Source organism: Panthera tigris, chromosome A1 (assembly GCF_018350195.1).
Source record: "Panthera tigris isolate Pti1 chromosome A1, P.tigris_Pti1_mat1.1, whole genome shotgun sequence".
Taxonomy (NCBI): Eukaryota; Metazoa; Chordata; class Mammalia; order Carnivora; family Felidae; genus Panthera; species Panthera tigris.
Window position 1 is genome coordinate 157847373 of NC_056660.1, and position 22526 is coordinate 157869898.

Below are 22526 nucleotides of genomic sequence, written 5' to 3' on the forward strand. Positions count from 1 at the left end.
ATAAAATACAATATGAATGTTTTTAAATAAATCATTTTCGGGGCGCTTGGGTGGCTCAGTCTGTTGAGCCGCCGACTTCGGCTCAGGTCACGATCTCGCTGTCCGTGAGTTCGAGCCCCGCGTCAGGCTCTGGGCTGATGGCTCAGAGCCTGGAGCCTGCTTCCGATTCTGTGTCTCCCTCTCTCTCTGCCCCTCCCCCATTCATGCTCTGTCTCTCTCTGTCTCAAAAATAAATAAACGTTAAAAAAAAAATTTAAATAAATCATTTTCTTAGCAGTAATGCACCCAAGGTATTTTCAGAATTTAGCACATGTCAATAGGTTACTTCAGCTACAACCAAAACCATATTGATAGAATTAATGCTGCTTAATAATGGGTACTGATTATTTTCAGTGCAACTACAAGATACCATGTCAATGTTATGATGGTCTTAAAGTTTTCAGAAAGTCTGCTTATACATGAAAGGATCACAATGTATTTGAGGAGGAAGCAAATTCCATTTCTGGTGCAGAAGCCATAATGATCAAATATTGTTGTTCTTATTTCTTAGATCTAGTTGCCATTTCTGACTTTGAATCTGGAGCCATGGAAAATTGGGGCCTCATCACATATCAAAAAACATCACTGCTCTTTGATCCCAAGACCTCTTCTGCTTCTGATAGACTGTGGGTCACCAAAGTCATAGCCCATGAACTAGCACACCAGGTACCTGCCACTCATGACTTTCTTTTACTATCAGGCCAAAAAAAGCATTGTTTCAGACACCAGCTGTCTTCCTGAAACAACATAAAATTATATCATTTTACCTTTAGAGGGGACCTTGAAGACTTTCAAACCAAACATATATGTCAAGTAGCAGAGTTCTCAATCTCTAGACTGTGAGACTCACAAAGGAGTGTTGTCACAAGAGAAGTGGCCACTGTGTCCTCTAAAACTCTTCATGACAAAGCCTTCAAATATCTTTTACTAAAGAAGGTAGGGACTAAGCCGATATATGGGGTACAGAATTAGAAACTCTACAAATAGAAATTTCTATTAAAAATATTTCTCCTTAGTACCATGGCATTCCAATCTAGGGCAAAATCAAACCCCCTCAGTTTGAACATGTCATTGTATGGACACAAAGAAGTACTTCACATCCAAGTACTCATAGGGTGCTGACCCTAGACACTACCCTAGACATTACTTAACTCTCTAAATTTCAGTGTCTTCATCTATAAAATTAAATTAATAGTAGTTCCTGCTTCTTGGAACTGTTGTTAAGAATTACAGGTAAGTGGGGCGCCTGGGTGGCGCAGTCGGTTAAGCGTCCGACTTCAGCCAGGTCACGATCTCGCGGTCCGTGAGTTCGAGCCCCGCGTCAGGCTCTGGGCTGATGGCTCGGAGCCTGGAGCCTGTTTCCGATTCTGTGTCTCCCTCTCTCTCTGCCCCTCCCCCGTTCATGCTCTGTCTCTCTCTGTCCCAAAAATAAATTAAAAACGTTGAAAAAAAAAAAAAAAAAAAAGAATTACAGGTAAGTGTCTGTACCTGCCATATAGCAGACCATCAGTCAGTGTTAGTTATTAATGATGACAACAGTGATCTCTGCTACTGCTACAATTTCTTGCAGGCTAAGCTTTCCAAGGCCCATCTATCAACACTGTATGAGATACAAATATGAAACTATAAAACTAGCTATATAGATATCAGAGACTATTTCTACTCTATTCATTTCTGAAAGTCCCTAGTAGCACAGTGAATTATTAAGGGCCCCCAAATTCTCTCTCACCAAGTAGACAAATATCATTTTATTATAGAAGCTAGTAATATCTTATTAATTTTTAACTTTATCCTTTATCATTATTATAATGATAAGTTGGATTTTATTTAAACAGTAAACTAAAAATCCAATTACATAGGAGCCGTGCTCAGCATTGTACTTTAAGAACATATGTGCGGCTTATTCTGGTTTAGAATTTCCCCACTGGCCCATCTTAGGGGTTTTGATCAGTAATCACTGGTAGCTCTAAAGCACTTGACTGAATCTGGGGATTTCTAATTTTTCTACTGAATGTTCATAGAGGAGTGGTTGGAGAACTCTATCTCTGAGGCTCCCCTAGGCCTTCCTTTAATAACTTCTGTTTCATGGAGACACAGATTCTAGGGCTGAAGCACCAGACAGCATTGGAATTTTTGTCTTGACTATTTTGTATCCCAGTTGATCTCCATATGATCATTTACTCTGACAAAGACTCCCAATGCCAACTGAGTGAGTCAGGGGTCCATAGCATGGCATATAAAGCCCCCAAGATGAAGCCCTTCTCCACCTTTCCAGCCTCATCTCTTGTCAATACCTTAAGTGTTAGCCATCCCAGACTACTTGCCATTTCCTAAACATGCTAGGTTGTGTTGATCCTTTATGCTTTTTCTTCTGCTACTTGATCTGCCTAGAGTACACATTACTTGCAACATACCTGAAGACCCCTTGCAAGACTCAGGAAATGAGTCATTTCCTAACTAACTTACACACTCTCCCAGCAGAACTGAGTTTTAACTCCTGGAATCTTCTCTATCCCTTGTACAGACACTGATCATAGCGCCATAATGCTTGATTGCATTTATCTGTCTAACCATTGACCTCCATCATTTGTATTGAGGCAGAAGATATATTATATACATCTTTATATTTCTAACATATGGCATGTTGCCAAATAATGTAGTAGGTTCTCTAAAGATATTTATTGAATGAGTGAATGAATAAACCACTCTTATTAACTGGTAAAGTTACCATAATCAGCTCAACTTGTATTTCTCTTACTCATCAATTCTCAAATTAAGAAAACACCTCCCATCCATTCTCACAGATGACTTCAGGAAGATCAGTGCCCACTTGTAAAATGATCTGAGAGTTATTAGAAAAGAAATAGAACTTAAACAGTTTCTAGAAGCTACATTCTGTTCTATAATTTTAAGAAGGCTCTTCTGAATCTTGGAATCCTTTTGTTTAATTTCCTATCCTTCTGGAGATTGCAATTCTAAAACAGATAAACTACATGGACAGTATTATGCATATAGGCTAAATAAAATATAAAAGTACATGAAAAAGTAGTAACACTTAAAACTGGTGTTACAGATCAAATATAGGTCAAGGGTAAATTTCTATTTAGATTTCTTTATGGCATCCTTTTAATTTTATTTATATATATTTAAAATCTCAGAACTTTATTCACTTTAGTGTCCAAGTTAATCCCTGGAGGGAAGTCAGAGCAAAAGTTAACAACTAAATGTCCTCATCAGTAATACTGTGTAACAATCTGAGAGTCCTAAACAAAATCTTATGATTCTTAAGTACCTGCTACTTAATGTAATGAGGTGACTTTGCCAAAGATATTTTGGCTTATATTTCCCCAAAGCCCATAAATCAAGGATGAGGTGAGATTGTAATAAGTGTGTAAGAAATAAAAACTACCCTACAAAATGTTTTATTTTCTTCCTTAATATTAAATCTAATAGACAGGAAATGTTGGGAGGATAAAATGGAAGCTGGAGAGTTGGTGGCAATAAGGACACAAAAAAAAGTGAAGCAAGAAGCAAAAATGTGGTGGTGAGAAGAGAAGGCACAGAAATCAGTACAAGGAAGCTGTACAGAGTGAAAAGAGTAACAGAGAGGAAAGGACTTAACTACTGAAAGAAGTAAGTTACCACACATTGCATTTTTTGCTACAGTTAGTAATATTTATATTTGTTTAATTTCTAATAACATTGAGTCTTTGCCTCCTAGTGGTTTGGCAACCTGGTTACAATGAAATGATGGAATGATATTTGGTTCAATGAAGGTTTTGCAACATACATGGAACTCATCTCACTTAATGCTACATATCCAAAGCTATAATTTGTAAGTTTACAATTTTGTATGTCATACCTTACATACAGTTCAGCCCATAACATAAATCCCTCACCCAAAAATCTATGGACAGAAAACTGAAATAGCACAAATATACAGCTGAGTATGTGGGGTAAGAGGAAAGAATATCACTGTCCATATCCAATGATATAGGACAAGAGAGTGCCCATGGCTACAGAGTCTGTACAGAGTTCTTGGCATATAACCTGAAAATTAAGCATAATTTGGGCACACTCCTCCAGAATTTTCAAAAGGCCTATTCACTTCCCCAAAATTTAAGAAAAGATTGTTTTCAGACATGTCTTTTTCCTTAGGCATAAGAAGTGTAAACACTACATATCAAGTTGGTTTGTGATGGTTAATTAGCTCTTTGGGATAGGCATTTGGCCCAGTATAGTATAGACAAATATGGATTCAGAGTATCTTCTTATCTGCTATGTTTTGAATCCTTGGTGAAATCCCAAATATTCATATATTCTCACTTGTAAAACACACGTAATGCATCTACTTTGCAGGGTGTTGAAAGGATCACAAATGATGAATGTAAGGTCCTGACATATAGCAAGTGTTTCACTAAATAGGAACCATTTTATTTTTGTATCCAAAGGTTTGGTACATGGTAAATATTCAAATAATGTCTGAAGGAGTGTTATATTTACACTTTTATGAAGTAGAGAACCGGTAAAAGGGGGATATGTAAGGGGAAAGAAACTTAAAATCAATCGTAAGGAGTATTGATTGAATACTTCTAAGAATATCGTACTAAGCCTATTGTGTTTTCTGTTGCTTTGAAAGTTTCAAATTGAAAGTGACAAAATTTTCTTCCCTATTTAGGATGATGCTTTTTTGGATGTTTGTTTTGGAGTGATTGAACAAGATTCATGAAATTCATCCTTTCCTATCTCCAATCAGGCAGAAACTCTTATTTAAATACAGGAAATGTTTAATGCAGTTTCCTATGAGAAGGTAGTAATAGCTGTGGGCAAGTGGAAGCTCTGCTTTTAGGAGAAATATAATGAGAGTCGTGAAACCAGCAGTTGAAGTTACTGCTTCCAGGTTACTGCCACTAGTTACACTTTTCTTTTATTTGATGTTCATTTTTCAGACATTACACATGTTCCATAAAATTTAAGCTTTCTTTAAAAATACATCATACTACTTTTTTTCTTGATCTTCTTGTTTTGTTTTCCTCCCTTCCTTCCTCCCTCCCTCCCTCCCTCCCTTCTTTCCTTCCTTCCTTCTTTCCTTCCTTTCCTTCCTTTCTTTCTTTTCTTTCTTTCTTTCTTTCTTTCTTTCTTTCAGGGAGCTTGTATTTCAAATATTCTCAAGGATCTCCTGAGTAAGGAGAAATTCCAGGAAGGAATTATTCACTACTTAAAGAAGTTCAGTTATGGAAATGCCAAAAATGATGATTTGTGGAGCAGTTTGTCAAATGTAAGTCATATACTGAGTAACAGCAGACTGTTGTTAAGCCTAAAATGTAACAGGCTAATTATGAACGTTTATAAATAGTTACATTGTCAGTCAACCAATATTTATTCCACTTTCCACATTGTCTAGGTCAATAGAAAGCAGCACCTTCCTTGTTCCTCTGGCACCACACTAAACTAGGGTGTCACACTGGGTTAGTCACAGTATTTGATATTTGGCCTCCTCTGTGGTTCCCTTCTATGAAAATTCTTTAATGACTTTGTAATTCCATTTTTTTATTATTTATTTTGAGAGAGAGAGAGAGAGAATGAGTCAGGGAGGGGCAGAGAGAAAGGGAGAGAGAGAATCCGCGCTGTCAGTGCAGATCCTGACTCAGGGATTGATCTCACAACTGTGAGATCATGACCTGAGCCGAAGCTAAGAGTTGAATGCTCAACTCACTGAGTCACCCAGGCACCTCTGACTTTTTAATTCCTACCATAAATACCTAATCTTCTCTGCCCAAGTTTTAAGGTTGAACTCTGCTTGCTCAACTTTATTGTCCAGTATGCATTCTCCATTGAGCGAGACACATTTTCTCCCTCATAAGAAGAAATCCTGCTTAATCCCTATGTTATCATGTCTTCGTTTCTAGTGTCCTTGCTACCTGAACTGCACTTTCTTCTTTCCAAGAATTCAAATGCCATCCATCTTTTGAGTTCTAGGTGAGATTTTACCTCCTCCTTATAGACTACTCCAGCCCTCATTGCTTTGCCTTTCTCCTAAATACCTAGAAGTACGTTTATGAATCTGTTCCGTAAAGTGACATTCTCTTTTATTAGTTTATAATGGCTTAAATATAACAATGATAATAATAATAATAATTGCTTAAGAGCAAGAATTGTATCTATTTTTTAATGCCATGCACTAGTGATTAATAAAAAGTTGATCATTGATTCAAGAAATCTTGGTGTCTGTCATTGAGATTCATGTAGTATAATAGGCAAGACAAAAAATAAAACATGCAGTCAACTCAGATGATTCTAATAATTATTAAAGTATTCTTAAATGTTCAACTGTAAGTAAAATAATCTTTAATAGAGGTATTGTACTGGCAGAGCTCATGGATACAGGTCGAAAAACTCTAAGCCATTGTAGACAGAAGAGGTCCTCTCTTCCTTATAAACACTTATGTCCTGGGGACAGTAATAATACTGTTAAGTATTTGCATAGCACTTAACAGTTTAAAGAGATATTTCAAATACATAATCTCACTTAATATTTTTTATGCCCTTATAAAGTCTGGACCCTCATGGTCCAATGATTTATGTGTGTGGTCAAAGGAAAAAAGTCAAGTCATTAAACATTTTTTCAAAGTAGCTCAAAGCTTTTACTCACATTTCTTGAAAATTATAAAAGGGACCAAAATACACAGTCCTTACTAGTACCTGTAACAATGCTCTTTATCCATTTACACCACCTCCTACTGATAATCTAGATGCTCTCTCCACAGTTCCTCCTAAACTTCTCAACCAGCCACACATTGCTTTTCTCTCCCATCTTTTTCCTCCTTCCTTTCCTTTGCAATGTGTGTGTGTGTGTGTGTGTGTGTGTGTGTGTGTGTGTAGACATAAACCTTGTCTTTTTTCAACAACAAACAATCTCTCTTTGGTGTGCATAAGGGTGTAGGAGGGTAGGAGGGAGATTAAAGGAGAAATTTGGCCAACAATTTCAGGATTCTTTTAGGCCAACTGTGAATATTTCTATGTTAATTTTTGTCATATCATGCTTATCAGCCATCTCAAGAAGGTAAGGTAGGCTTTCTTATCCCATTTTTACAGGTTGGAAAAGTAATACTAAGGGAGAAATTGGTGCCAGGTCACATATACACCAAGCAATGATGGAGTCAGTATTTAACATCTGTCTTCCCACTCTAAGTCCAGTATTCATCCTCTCAATTACAACACAGCTCCTTCCCAGTTATCAGGAACGTCTCACTTTTAACCTTCCCCTAAATGTCCTCAGTTCTAGTTGACCACTTTCTCATGCCAAATGAAACTGTGGTATGAAACTGAAAAATTCCTGAAAATATCTTACTTAGCTTTGTGTCACATAACATCAATTCTAATACATGTCATAGCAACTTGGGAGTTAGAGGCATCCTTTGTTGTTATTTTTCAAAAAATTGTTTAATGGCATTTGATAGCCTCACTGTGTGTGTGTGTGTGTGTGTGTGTGTATGATTTTTCCATTTATAGTTCCTTTTAAGCACTAACTCCTGGTTATTTAAATGTTGATTGACAAGTTGTTGATTTCCTTGGGTCTCATTTTAATTTGGAATTCAAAATTAATATGCATTCTCTATATGCTACTGTGGTAGTCATTGGGAATGCTCAGGTAAACAAAGGCATCCCCCCTCCTCAGTCAAGGAATTTGTGATATGATAGGAGAAGGTTAATACTAGACTCAGTTGCCAAAATGCTAAATAGGGGCATGAGTAGCATGCACAATAAAAGAATTAAGTAGGACCTCCCAAGGGGGAAAAGAAGAAATGAAAGAAAAATTCAACAAACTGATTCCTTCCTAAAAGTTATTCTATTACATTGTACTTCTTTTTTTAGTTAAAATTTTTGTTTTAGTATTTATTTACTTTTGAGAGAGAAAGAGACAGAGAGTGGGCAGAGGAGGGGCAGAGAGAGAAAGAGAGACACAGAATCTGAAGCAGGCTCCAGGCTCCAAGCTGTCAGCACAGAGCCCGACGGGGGGCTCAAACTCAACTCACCGACTGTGAGATCATGACCTGAGCTGAAGTTGGATGCTCAACTGACTGAGCCTCCCAGGCACTCCTACAGTGTACTTCTTTAGAAAACTTAAAATACATATATATATTTAAAGCTTATGTATATGTATACATAAACATAAAGTTTACATATAACTTTATGTATACATAAACATAAAGTTTTATATATATTTCATTGGCCTAGATAGACATGGTAAGGAACATAGCAATTCATGAAAATTTTTTAAAAAAGCATCTTCACAGTGACCATAGGAAATCTGCAAGAATTACTCTTTTTGTTTTATGTATGTAAGTAACTTTTGTTACTTGGGACTATCAGTACCCACATGACCATGCTCTTTCATTCTTGTTTTATAGAGTTGTTTAGGTAATTTTACATCTGGCGGATTTTGTTATTCTGGTTCCAAGATGACAAGCTGCACAGTAAGTATATAGAAGCTTACAGAGAAGAGACCTGCATCACGTGACCCGAAGTGAGTGTGTGGAGTAGCCCAACTGTCCCTTTAAATAACTGGAAAGGAAGAGAGACTCCACAATTTTCCTTGAAACAAAGCTGACTGAAAAAATAATGTTCAGGCCATTTAGGGGGATGATGCTATTACTACTCTATTTTTGTTGTTATAATTCAGCTCTCCCACAACCCCACTGCTAGCTAAAAATATCTCAGCTCAGAATTCCTCTGCGTGGTTAGTGCCACATTGGCATCCTCTAGGCTCAGAAAAATGCCAAACCAAATATGTTAGGTTTGGAAATATAGTCAGCGGTTTTCTTGAGGCTCTTTTTGTTTACTTCTGGGAAGTTATTGGAACACTGTAGTAGAGCAGAAAGAAAAGTAACCATGAAAAAAAAAGGAGAACTCTTTTTTAAATGAGTCATGGTAATCCCATAAATTGTAGTTTTTAAAGGAGGATTCAGCATAATCCAGGGATCAGAAATCCTTATGAGAAGCTAGGAAACTGGAGGTTTTGTTCTCCATTCAATAGATATCTATTTTTGTAGTATTGTTCTTTTGGAATATTTAAAGCTCCCCTAAAGATAGACATTTCTTTCCTAAACATCCCCATTGTACCGTTATTAAAATGGAGAGGTGGTTTTTTTTTTCTGTTATTGTTTTTTTTTTCAGGGTGGGAGGTTGAAATGGAGCAGGAGAGAGGCTCCAGTCTCAAGTTCCTGTGGGACTTTGCTACCAGATGTCAACCTTCTCCCACATATCTATCTCCTTCAGTTCACTTGCAGAGAGCAGGCCTGGGGTAGGCAGCCCTGATCCAGTTCCCTCCGTGAGACTGCAGCCTGAGGTCTCCCCTCCTCCTCCATAAGCCTTGTTTCTGGCAGCCAAGGAAATCTGCATTTCTGATCTCTTTGGTTTCTCTCCTCCATTACCAAAGTCACTTGTCATTTCAGCTTGCCTTTCTGGGGGAAGATGTGGAGGTCAAGGAGATGATGACTACGTGGACTCTGCAGAGAGGAATTCCCCTCATTGTGATTGGACAAAAAGGACGTTCACTCAGGCTCCAATAGATAGGTTTTCTGAGCAGGGTTTTCAAAGATGACCCAGAATGGAGGGCCCTACAGGAAAGGTGTCTGCTTTTCTTCTAGTGGTCTAGTTCACCTCCTCTCAGTTTGCTCCTTGTTTCATTAGCTTTCTTTCAGTTTCTGTGGCAACTTTGTGGATGCTATTTCTACCCCAGAATCAGAGGCCTGGACTAACCTTGATAACAGATTTAAAGAGCTTGGAGTGTGACCCAGTCTGTGTTGTTGTGCAGCTGTGTTCCTAGTAATTCTGCAGCAGCCACTCAGTTCTGATGCAGAGGGTGGTCAGTTATATTTGTTATAATATGTCTTACTCTTTCAGTACTAGATTTCTGGGGCCTAATCATTTGGTGACTAGCCCAAACCTAGGAAGTGTGAGGACAGCTATACATCTCCTCAGAAGAGAAAATATCTTCCCTATGCGATGAATTAGATTCCTGTGAATCTTGTGAATTAAACCTCCTGTGGCCTTTTGTTTTTTGGTAATTGACTATAAACAGGATGTCTTAAAACATGATGTTCTCAGTAATAATGAAAGTAAATTCAATTAACCATACTATCATCTTTCTCACCAGCCAATCTTGAGAAACCTTGGTAAAGGCTTTACTAAAATCAAGAAATACAACACTGGCCACATTTCTCTGATCTATTAGTTCTATCCTTAAGATGAATGAGGTTAATTTTAAATGAAATAATATAAGTGGCTCTGTACTGGCTCTTACGATTGTTCTTCTTTCTAAGGATGTATTTGTCTAATAATAATTCTAGAATTTTTCTCAGAATCAGAAGCAAATTCAAGGTGTTTAACACATAGAATATAATGTTTTTCCTTTTGTTTTGTCTGTTGCCTGTTTCCAATCCAACAGCAACTTTTATGTCACTTCTCTATGTATATATCATTTCATTTTTCTATATGTCCTTCTGAAGTCTGAACCTCAGAGAGCTTAAACAATTTCTAGCTTGACAACATAGCCTGCGAAATTTAATGTTTGATTCATTATTGGGAAAGCAGGATTCACACTCCTGTAACTTATCAAAATGTCACAAGAGACTTCAATAATGCGGATGGCCCAGAATAACAAATGTCTACAACAATGATCTGTATTTTTCCTCCATTTGAGGCAGTATTCAGATTACTCTTATAAAATTATTACCCTCCAATTCATGCCTATCCAAACTCATGAAATGCTACTCTCCTCTTTTTCACTCCCAGATAGTTTTATCTGAAAAAACTCCCTTTCCTTCTGGAGCCAAGATCAATCCAGATCATTCTATTAAGGCTTGGCAATATCTGTGTGTCTACTTTTACTTTTTTGTGTAAATTTTTTTATTGCTTTGTTAATTATTGGTACTTTGTGGGTTAGCAGGTAGATTATCCCTTCTGATCCTTTACTAGATAAAGTCTGTGTATGTCATTTGTTTCATTGTTTTATATTTTTCTGAAGATTAATAGGCACGTCTTCAATTATTCTTCTTGTTTTACACCTGTCAATATTTCCAAGCACAAGATTTTACATGTGCAAGAATACTATAGCTAACTAATATGGCCTGATGTGATAGAGGAAATGAATTTTAAAACCTGCTAGAGAGCCAGAAAAAAATGCTGATTTCTGTTATTTGCCATAGTGGGACCATTGAAAAGTAACTGAGGCTTTTTCTTCTAATCCATTCTGTTTTTCTGTCCTTCGGACCTGGCTAATCAGCAGATCCTAGATTGTGGCATTGCTGACCACGAACAGTCACTTGGCAGTGGAGGAGTTGGGTGTGGGTAGCTCCGTTGAACAAAAGGATATGGAAATCATACAAAGTCAGATCTTTATCTCTTAGGCTTTTCCTGAAGCTTTTCTTCAGTTATTTGAATTAATAACAGGCTGTCAGAGTTTTTGGAAATGTGAAGGAAGATTGGATTTTTTTTCTCTTCCTTAGAAGTAAGCAGTCAACAGAACTTATGATATGAGATTTGGATAGCAAATAGCACAAGTAAATGTGACAGAGCTCAACTAGGTGTATATTGCTGCACCTTTATAATCATATGGAAGAATTTTTACATACCCAAGGATCCACAAGTCTTAGCCTATAAAATGTATAAGGCCACTGATAGTGTGAAAGATGGGCCATTAGGTGACTTTTACAGCCAATCTGAGTCTGACAATGTGAAAATTAAAATGGCCATTCATTTAGTCTGTAGCAGTCTTTATTTTCTAGGTATCTTTGGCATATTCCATTGACCTACTCCACAATTCCTCTAATGCGATTCATGGACACATTCTAAAATCAAGGACAGGTAATGAACTAATTAGCCAAATAGGTGTTTCCGTTCTGAAATTAAACATGTTCTCAGCTATTTGGAGGAAAGATACTGTAAGTAAATCTAATAATAAAAGATATATGTTTGGAGAAATTTTCATTTATCCATATAAGTTGCTAAAAGAACTCTTTAGCTAGAAAGTTTGAATTTTCTATTCAGTGGGAATTCTTCTTATACTTTTAGCATTTAGAGATAAGTTTGTATTTATATCAAGAAATAATGGCTTTCTATCTTATACCTCTTAGTAGCTACTAATTAAGCTCTTATGCCACAACACAAAAATATGTATGAAAACAAAGCATGCACTTTAGAACAAATTGGCCCTGGATTCAAATCCTCACTCCATCACTTATTAGATGTGTGACCTTCAAAAAATTTCTTTACTTGTTCTGAGCTTCAATTTTCTCATCTTATTTTGAACAAGGACCAGGTCCCACAAAACTATTGAGAGAATATGATAATGTTATTTCACATGTAGTATAATGTCTGTCATATTAAAAATACATAATAAAAAATTTTTAAGTTTATTTATTTGGAGAAAGAGAGAGTGTACATGCTCACGCAAGTTGGGGAGGGCAGAGAGAGTGAGAAAGAATCCCAAGCAGGCTCTGCACTGTCAACACAGACCCTGATGTGGGGCTTGAACCCACTAACTGCAAAATCGTGACCTGAGCTGAAATCAAGAGTTAGGTGCTCAACTAACTGGGCCATGCAGGTGCCCCATAACATAATTTTAATTTCTCTTTTGAACACCTTACTGAAATGTGAGAGGGTTTCCATCATTATGTCATGTTCAACCTGGAATCCTTACTTCACCCAAAATAAGGACTGGACAAATGGATCACCTACTTACATATACATATTTCAATGACCGATAACTAAACTCTGAGACAAGGCCACAAATAAATCAAGTCAAATTCCAATCACGTTTATCATATAGTTAACTGGGCCTCTTAGACCTGCATAGACTGCTTTTGAGAACAAATTTAGCAGTCCTTTTCCTATGAATGAACTTATTTATTAATTTAATAAGACTATAATTCACACACACACAAAACCATCCAGTAGACTATGAAAATGAACATCACCATGACTTTTCCAAAACTTTGTCTTCCCACTGATTAATTAGTAATAGCATGAGAACTAACAATTTTGGAGATGTTCCTGGTACGTATGTTGTTAATAAAATGGCTAATGCCAATTTCCTCCTCCTAGATACTCTGGATTTATCTGAAACTACCAGTTAGGTGAAATTCAGTGTGGACTCAAATGGCTACTACATTGTTCACTATGAGGGGCATGGATGGGACCAACTCATGGAACCAATTCTAACCTGCATCAGAACCACACGCTTCGCAAACCTAAGGACAGAGTAGGTCTGATTCATGATGCATTTCAGCTGGTAAATTTCAGCAAAATTTCATATGATTTCATAGCAAGTAACTGATTCATAATCAAATATGCTAGATTTCAAAATCAAATATTCAGTGTTGGTCATTCATATGAGATAGATCTGAAGGTCAAATACTTGGCCAAAGCCTACCTACTGATAAGGTGTTTTGACCCATACAGTGTTTAAAAATATAACACAACATTTTATTTATTTATTTATTTATTTATTTATTTTTAAATTTTTTTAATGTTTGTTTTTGAGAGAGACAGAGAGAGAGGCAGAGAGAGACAGAGACACAGAATCTGAAGTGGGCTCCAGGCTCTGAGCTGTCACCACAGAGCCTGATGCAGGGCTTGAACTCATGACCTGTGAGATCATAACGTGAGCTAAAATCTGACGCTTAACCAACTGACCCACCCAGACGCCCCTAATCCAACATTTTAAAATGTGGGGAAATTTACATACAAATCCTGACTTCTGAAGTCTCTTTTATAAGTGAAAAGATTTGGTAACTGTGGACCTTCATTCCTACAAAGAGGAAGGTGCAGTGGACACATCCTTCCTGAAGCCAGGCCTTCACTGTCCCATGCACCAAGGTCCCAAACTGTACACAAGTGGCCTGTTTCACTCACTTAGGGTGGACCCTCTAAGCATTTAAGCTTTTGACTCTAGATTTAAAATTTGTTTATGTGAGTAGCTTGCTGTTTCACAAAATACCTATGTAATCTGTTGAACAAAAAGTATAATATAGTCTTTACTTTTATGATTTTAAAAGTTAAATCTAGTACAAATCCATTCATCACTTCGCACATTGAAGAAATCAATATGAAATTGAAAGGGAAGTGAAGGAGGAATTGGCTACTTGTGTTTATTCCTCTTCAGACTTTCCTGGAAAGACAAAGTATTTTCTTTCTTTTCCCATTTATCATCAGCAGAATAATACATAGAATAAACCAGGTCATAAAACCACCAATGGGGAAAAAATCTGGAGTATTGTGCATTGTAAGCTTTTCCTGTTCTGAGAATTACTATACTCAGTTTATTCAGTGTGACATATTATTTCCTTTCAGATGTTTATTTAGGTCAAAGTGAGTGAGAGTAACCAGCAGGATACCTCTCAGGAGAAGCTTCTCCATACAGCAGAATTTCTAGTTAGGAGAAACAGAGAGATTGAGAGCTTAATCCTCAACCCCACAGGTTTTAGGAACATAGTGGTAGCAGGGCGCATTGGAGGCCAGGATTGGGAAAAACAGCATTCCACATCTAAGCAGATACAGGGTAGACTAGATGAGAAGTAGGCTATGATTCACTGAAGGAGGTTTATCTGCTCAAAGGAGAAACTCTGACTAGATGGCAGAGTAGATTAAAAATTTAAGAATAGGAAGACTGAAGAATATCGATAGTTTAGTCAATGAAAGCCAATTTTTCAAGTAATTGCCAAGTCTTCTTTGCTGTTTCTAGCCTATACATGTATGCGTTGTCTAAATTTAGCAAAAGGAACCCTACAGTTATCAGTGGAAAACAATCAGTGGAAAAACAATAATAAGACTTGGGTGACAGATTAATGAAGTTAATTAAGAGTACAAATTTTGGGTTAAAATGGATGGGTTCAAGTACTACCTCTTTAATTATTGTTTGACCTTAGGCAAATTATCTAAACTTTTTAAGACTACGTTTTTTTAGTTTTTAAAACTTCTCTAGTATTTTAAAATTCCAATTTTAAGTAATAATATCTAATGGAAAGTGTTGCTTTAAGGATTGCATAAAATAACGTCAATAAAGCACAAAACGCAGTACTTGCTGAGTAACTGTTAATGTTAGCAATATTAGTATTATCTAATGTAAATTGTTTCAAAGATCATTTGTTGAATAAGAAGAAGTGAGAACACAGAAATGCATTGCAAATAATGCAAATGTGGAAAACAGCAGAATGTAAATTTATGTATTATTATGTTTGCAACTACATAGAAAAAGTAGTAGCTAAAAAGTGGGGGGGGGGGGAGGAAATATTCCAAAGTGCTATTAGTGAATGTGTAGGGTAGTGAAACTATGAGTCTTGTTCCTCTCCTCTCTAACTTACAACTGTCTCATAATTTTCTTATATTAATTTTATAATAAAATTAATTCAATATGGAAGCAATTTAAAACTCTCATAATATTTTTACTTGCAAAAAATATTTTTACTTACTGCCTTCCCTCAGTAATATTTATCTTGTTCTTGTCTGCTTTATCAAATACCTATTTAAGAGTTGAAAGAAGTAATCAATGATCATATTTAGTTTGAAGACAGAATTTGACCAAAGAATAGATATTTGTTTTAATTGTTTTTTTACACTTACTAAATATAATTTAACACTTGGATCTCATCTGAGTTGACTGGGATTAAAATGACAACTTTAATTTCCTTACAGAAAAACTATTTTTTTCTTTTAGTCCCACACGATAAAAAGAAGACCCAAATTGTTTCCTCGGGAATTTGGTTTTATTTCACAAAAGTATCACTTAACTAAAACTGTATATTAATAAGTATATAACTGTATACTAACAAAATATAGATTTCTCCTGTTGGGTTAAAGTATACACTTATATGTGTGTTTAGTTTTTAAGATGAACAAACATTCAGATAACATTTTGTGCAATGATTGGTGGTGAGGAGCTGGATTTTTATTAAACAATAATTATATAAGAAGAAAAGAAGCCCTCTTAATGAATATTAAGGTTAATTTTTTAAGAAGTAGGTAGGTATAAAAGTAAATAATGGTGTTTGTTTTAGTAAGAAACAAATTATGCTGTACCAAACAGGAACAACAGGATTAATATGAAGTAATTTTTGTGTTCAGTATTCTTTATTAAATTGTGACCCTGGAATATTAGACCTAGTTTCCCTGTTGCTGATCCTCTAAGGTATCAGCTGCACCATACATTATGATATTACACATGTAGGAAGAAATAGTGACATTTGGTAGATTTGTGTTTTTAAAAATATAGCAAACCATAGGATCATAGTTCATATGGTCCAGCCCTCTGTCTTCGGACAAAAATTTTGGAAATTTTTCCATAAGTCTGTTTTAAAGCAGGAAATCATTGAGATTAAGAAGAGTCAAGTCACAACAAAAGTTGGTTCTTTTTCATTTCCCTTCTTTCTAGTTTCAATTCCCTCTTTTTAGATAAGAATTAAAATTTAAAAACCCCAAAGAGGTAAGGCATTATGTTAATGAAAAATTCAACAGAGACATTCTTCGTTCTGGAATCTGTTTCCATATCAAGCTATTATGCTTAATCTGGGAGTCTGATGCTAGCATGAATAGTTTACAGACCATGTGCAGACACAATCCTCTCAGAAACACAAGAGAGAATCACTTTGCAAAAATGACTATATGTTGGTTTATTTCCTCTATGGCAGAGACCCTAATGTTTTGGTATTCACAATAGCAGTTTTGTTGTTTGTTCTTCTCATTAAAGGAAAATGCAGAGAAGGCATATAACTGGCTGGAAATCTCTTGTTCCTTGTCATCACCATCCCAAGAGGATCCTATCAGGATTGTGAGCAAAATATTCCTCTTAAATGTGATTTTATCTTTTTTCGATTGATATTCCCTCCTCAGATGGGAAATTAAATCATATTTTTAAAGGAGAAACTCTGTTTAAATATGGTAGGTGGGGCCCAGAAAGAGAGAAGGAAAGTACAAAGATAAATAGTTCTGTGTTTGGGGAAGATTCATGCAGACAGTTTAGAGTTGACCCCGTTTGGTGGGTAGGAGCTGTGTGATTACTAAATTTAGCCTCTCTGTAAATCAGCCTGTGCTTTCTGCAGCATTACCTTCTTTGATATTTTAAGCCGGTGATTGACATGCAAAGCTGGAGCAAGGAGGGCTCAGTCTGGGACAGGTTGTTTGCCTTGACCATCTTAAAACAGGCCTCTTACCTGAACCATGCTTCCTGCATCCAGAAGGCAACTGAACTCTTCTCTCAGTGGATGGAATTCAGTGGAAAATTAAAGTAAATCTAGACATCTGTCCTGTTCTTTGTTCCTTTCACTTTGATGTAAAAGTCTTTGATCAAGCAAGACATTAGATCTAAAACCTTTCAGTGAGGACAAGAGGGAGAAAGCCATGCTGGGAATTACATATCTGTGTCTCGTGCTCCCATATAGTAAGTGCTCAATAGATTTTGTGAGAAGTGAGGTTTAGGTCCTTTGAGAGGGAGAGCTAAAATGCAGTGGCATAGTAACAGAAAGATAGCCAGAGGGTAGAAGCAGGGGGGTGCCCAAGCTTCAAAAGTAATGTCTTTTAAAGATAAAAAGCAATGTGAAATGTACATGCAGTCAAAACACCAGTGATCATTTGTTAAAACTTTTTTTTGTAAAAAAGGGAGGATACCTTTTAAAAAATACATATTTACTTCTTCACTAATCAATACCACAGACCGAATTTTGACCTCAGATCTCATCTTTGATGGGAAACTGATGATTTGGGCCATCAAAAGTGTGTATGTATACAATGGCAAAATGGATTACGGTGGTTATTATAATCAGAAAGGTGCTCAGTGATCATATGGATTATGTTGCCATTCAGTTTAGCAGTTTGCAACCCACAGATACTAACACATGCCACAATCTTTTCAATGTAGGCTTTGATTTCTTTTCAATACAAGATTTTATATAGTTATTGTTAAAACTTTCATTCTAGAGTTGGTTGTTTTGAGAAATCAAATTTGTATGTGAATTAAGGAAAATTCATTCCTTAAAACTGAAGAAAAATTTCATTATTTTAGCAGAGTGTAATGTGATGGTGTCCATTTTTCCTGTGCCACATTGCTGGTAGGCTATCATAATTTCTTTCCATATAACTAAATCTCAGTGAGCTTCTTAAAATCCTATCTTGAATTCTTCTTTTTGAAAACATTAATTCCAGTCTTCTTCTTTTAGTGCTTTTCCGGTCATTGTGATTAAACTCAAAAATCAGTTTAAGGAAAAAGGATCTTTTAGCTCTAGTTTTCTCTTCTTTTTGTTAATGTTTGAATGGGTTGTATGAGTGAGGCTAAAATGTAAACATCCTGCTGTCCTATAACATAAAGAGATATTATTCCATCTTTATACTTGTTAGAAGAGGGATGATCTTACCTGCAGCAACCCACCTATGGGTTAGATATGGTAGCTCAACATGTTTAGTCCGATGCAATACTTAGGAAAATATTGTGGGTAAACCTTATTTATGCTTGTAATCAATAATACATAATTAAATATTATAGGTTTTGTTTTCCTAAACATCAAGCCTGCTAGTATTAAGCCATAATGAAGAATTTTCTTATATAGATTAATTACTTCATTCATGTATTGAAAAATACTTCATTCATGTATTGAAAAATTCTTTGCATGTTGCCTGTGAACCCGCAGTGCTTGTAGGTACCAAGGATAAGGTAGTAAAAAAACCAATGTGTCCTACCTTCAAGGAACTTACAATGTATTTGTTATCAATTTTCATACATTTGTACAGTAAATATACCAAAATCAAAACAATGTAGATCATAATTTAATTGCCTAATCTTTGTTTTGTGATTCAACTGGTACTTAGGATACTTAAGCATATATAGTGGAAACAACACAAAATCAGGATCATGGGTTTAAATCTCATCTTCAAAATGGCTAGTTATGTCACCTTGCACCAGTTGCTTAACCTTTCCAAGCTTTATTTCCACTTTTTAAAAATCAGGATAATAACAATCTCACTAGGTAGCTTTGACAGTTAAATATGATGTACAGAGACTAGTACAATCTCTACCATATGGTCACTGTATGATAAATGCAAATTTCCTGCCCCATCCCTACTTCTCTGTTGTGTTTTTTCTGAGCTATCAAAATGAGTATCAGTTATTATTTATCTAATGATATTTGGAATTAAAAACCATAAACAAAATTAGAATCAAAACTACTTTAATATTCTATAGGGCAATAAAACCTCAAAATTGTGGTTTCTTCTTTATGTGGACAGAAAAAAATTATTATATCTTATTAGTTTTACAAATTATAAAATGACTGAACCTAATCAATTTTGCTAAATTACAATTTTCTAGACCTAGAGAATTAGATGACTTTCAGATAGTCTTGTTAGAAAATAGTCTTAATGTGGGAATTAAAATGGCAAGTAATCATGTTTTTTTAAAAAAAGATCACATAGCACTAATACAGATCACTCAATTCTAGAATTCTGTATAAACCACTGCTTTTATATGTCAGAAATCATCTCTTGTATATATGGATTCCATAAAGTTTCTATTTTCATCTCTGAGCAAGTTAAAATTTTATGATTATTCTCCTTGCTAATATTTTATCATCAGTAGAAAAAAACACAAATAATTTGGAAAGTAAAGTTACATAAAATAATTTTATAAAAGTCTGACAGAAAAAAAGGTTTAACACATTAGGTACTGAAAATAACTCATGGGTGATTCTGTTGTAGCAATTTAAAATTATAATAAGAAAACAAGAGTTTTTTGTTTCATAGGACTTTTTTTCCACTTCTGTTCTTCTTATTACAGCATTCTAACAGATGTTTTAAAGATCGTATATTCCGTGGGTGCTCAAACGGCAGTAGGATAGAATTACCTTTTAGAGCAAAATATGGATTGTCACTTTCAGGTGCTGAAAAAACCAAAATTCTGTGTGCATTGTCAACCAGCAAACATCAGGAAAAGTTAATGAAATAAGTGCACTAATTTAAATTGTTAAAAATAAACTGATATAAATTCAATGAAGTCACTAAAATATTGGCCACTAATTCCAAAGGCATAAAACAATTGAATCAGGATTTGATTTGGTTTGACTTTACCTCCCCAAAATATATACTGACAAAATGCAAATAGTGAAAACAGATATTCCCTAGTTATTAATCAAGTGACTGATACTAGACAAATGCCCATGTTTTACTTTTAAAACCTTGGAGAAAAATTACCACAAAATTACATTCTTATATATAAGATGTTGTACAAGATGCTAATCAAAGTTCTTTGAGGGGTGCCTGGGTGGCTCAGTGAGTTAAGCGTCTGACTTCAGCTCAGGTCATGATCTCATGGTTCATGAGTTGAGCCCAGGGTCGGGGTCTGTGCTCTCAGCTCAGAGCCTCAGAGCCTAGAGCCTGCTTTGGATTCTGTGTCTTCCTCTCTTTGTTCTCCTTGCCCACTCATGCTCTGTCTCTCTCTCTTTCTAAAAAATAAACATTAAAAATATTTTTTTAATTTAAAGTTATTTGAAATAATAGGTAAATAAAATTACTGCCAGAAAAAAAAAAATTAAAAGTTCAACTGGAACATTAAAAATGTTAGCCAGTAAAGAATTTATTACTGTTTATGGTAAATTATCATTTTATCATGCATTTCTTTCTTCTATTCTCTTAAGATATTGGTAGCCCGAGTTAGCCTCTATTACATAACACACACTATGAGAAGTCAAATGCTCTTTATTTCTTCAGATTAATTGAACTAAGAATGGGTGGAAAGGTCATCAAGACACAGGAGTTGGTGCCTCTTCCTCATGCAATCTCCAGAAATCCAAAGGGACAGCAATTAGCCTGGAAATTTTTAAGAGAAAATTGGACCCATCTCCTTGAAAAGTTGGTATTCATTTATATCCAACGTGTGTTCTTCCACCTAGATGTGCCTGAAACCACATATTTCAGTCGCCTGAAACCAAGTATAATGATGTGCATATGAATGTGAATGATTCTATTTCTTCCCAAATAGTTTGATGAACTCTGTTAGTTTGAAAACTTTATAGTCCAAATTATTCTGTCGAGGTGTGAGGGAGAGGAATGAGAAGTGAATGGGAAATAGATTTCTTGCACTCAGCTGGGAGCAAATGTGAGCTGAATTAAGTCCAGTCATCAGCCCCTGTATCACACTCCTCCTAGCTTCCTCACCAGCTCAGAAGAACCCATATATAGTGAAGTGAAGCCATATATAGGGCATTAAACACATTTGACTTGGTTTGTTAATATAGTTTGTTCTAGGGGGAAATTTCAGGAATTTTTTTTAAATTGGCATCAGCCTTATATTTTATTTATTTTTGATAGACAGAGAGAGACAGAGCACAAGTGGGGGAGGGGCAGAGAGAGAGGGAGACACAGAATTTGAAGAAGGCTCCAGGCTCTGAGATGTCAGCACAGAGCCTGACGCGGGGCTTGAACTCACAAACTGCGAGATCATGACCTGAGCTGAAGTCGGACGTTCAACCGACTGAGCCACCCAGGTGCCCCTAAATTTCAGGAATTTTGATGAGAGCTAATCCCCTCTCTCAGTTCCCCTGGGGAAGTGGTACAGTGGAGAACTTAGAGGGGCTGACTGGAAGTGTTTGGGGAGCCCCCCTTCAAAACTCCATTGGCTCTGAGTCTTTTCTGGAGTTTCAACTTTTCAGAGAATCAGAGCTCACTCCAGCATGCGCCTAGGCCTAAAATATCCCCCAGAATGAACCAATAATGATTCAGTTTCATTGGAAAGTACAGGATGGCTTTGCTTCCTCTCACAAAAACCCCTGCTAAGGCACTCAGCCATTCCTCATTCAAATACAAAATGTCTCTTACAAACTATATGGAAAATACCCTCAATCCAAGAGCTGTGCAGTTTGTTCTGTTCATCTTAATGTCAGTTTGTGTCTTTGATTCTAGTCCTCCCCAGTTCCTCTTCCCTCCCATTTGTTAGCCATGAAGGATTCAGAGTCCTCCATAAAGCTTTGTGTAAGCAAAAAGAACATTTTCCCCCCTCTCCCAGGCCTTTAAGGGATTGACATTCACATGGGACCAAAGAGAAACTCCATATATATAATTTATATATATAATATAAAATGTGTGTGTGTGTGTGTGTGTGTTTCCTTAAAAACTCTGCAGGAATCATTGGTTGGGGTGTTTGTATGACTGTCAGTTCCCTCTTGAAATGATCAGACTTTTTCTGCAATGCCATAGATTTCCTTTGTCACTAGAAATGATCCTCCTGCCTGACCATGTGCACAGCCTAGACTTGGACTCATTTCTGGGATGTATCTGTGCTCTGCTTTTCAGCATGAATCCCTTTGACGTATGGTACAAATTCTCTATATAAGACACCAGGGTGAAGGATAGAGTCTGTGGCTGCAAATGACAGTTCTACAAAATAACATTGCCCCCCAAAACACAGTGTATAAATGCAGTGGATTTCCAAAATGGGATGGGGAAGT

General features: G+C 36.1%; 1 protein-coding gene across 1 annotated transcript in view; it reads left to right on the forward strand.

Annotated features, from left to right (window-relative positions):
* LOC102956829 (endoplasmic reticulum aminopeptidase 2) overlaps positions 1 to 22526 on the forward strand; it is a 40206-nt gene that overhangs the window by 15800 nt on the left and 1880 nt on the right. The window contains 15 exon segments of the mRNA XM_042956647.1: positions 551 to 705; positions 3761 to 3874; positions 4718 to 4849; positions 5186 to 5317; positions 8451 to 8516; positions 9495 to 9670; positions 11829 to 11860; positions 11863 to 11907; positions 13147 to 13250; positions 13253 to 13370; positions 14786 to 14877; positions 17139 to 17323; positions 19862 to 19940; positions 19943 to 20046; positions 20791 to 20933. Of these exon segments, the coding sequence (XP_042812581.1) occupies positions 551 to 705; positions 3761 to 3874; positions 4718 to 4849; positions 5186 to 5317; positions 8451 to 8516; positions 9495 to 9670; positions 11829 to 11860; positions 11863 to 11907; positions 13147 to 13250; positions 13253 to 13370; positions 14786 to 14877; positions 17139 to 17323; positions 19862 to 19940; positions 19943 to 20046; positions 20791 to 20933 (1677 nt within the window).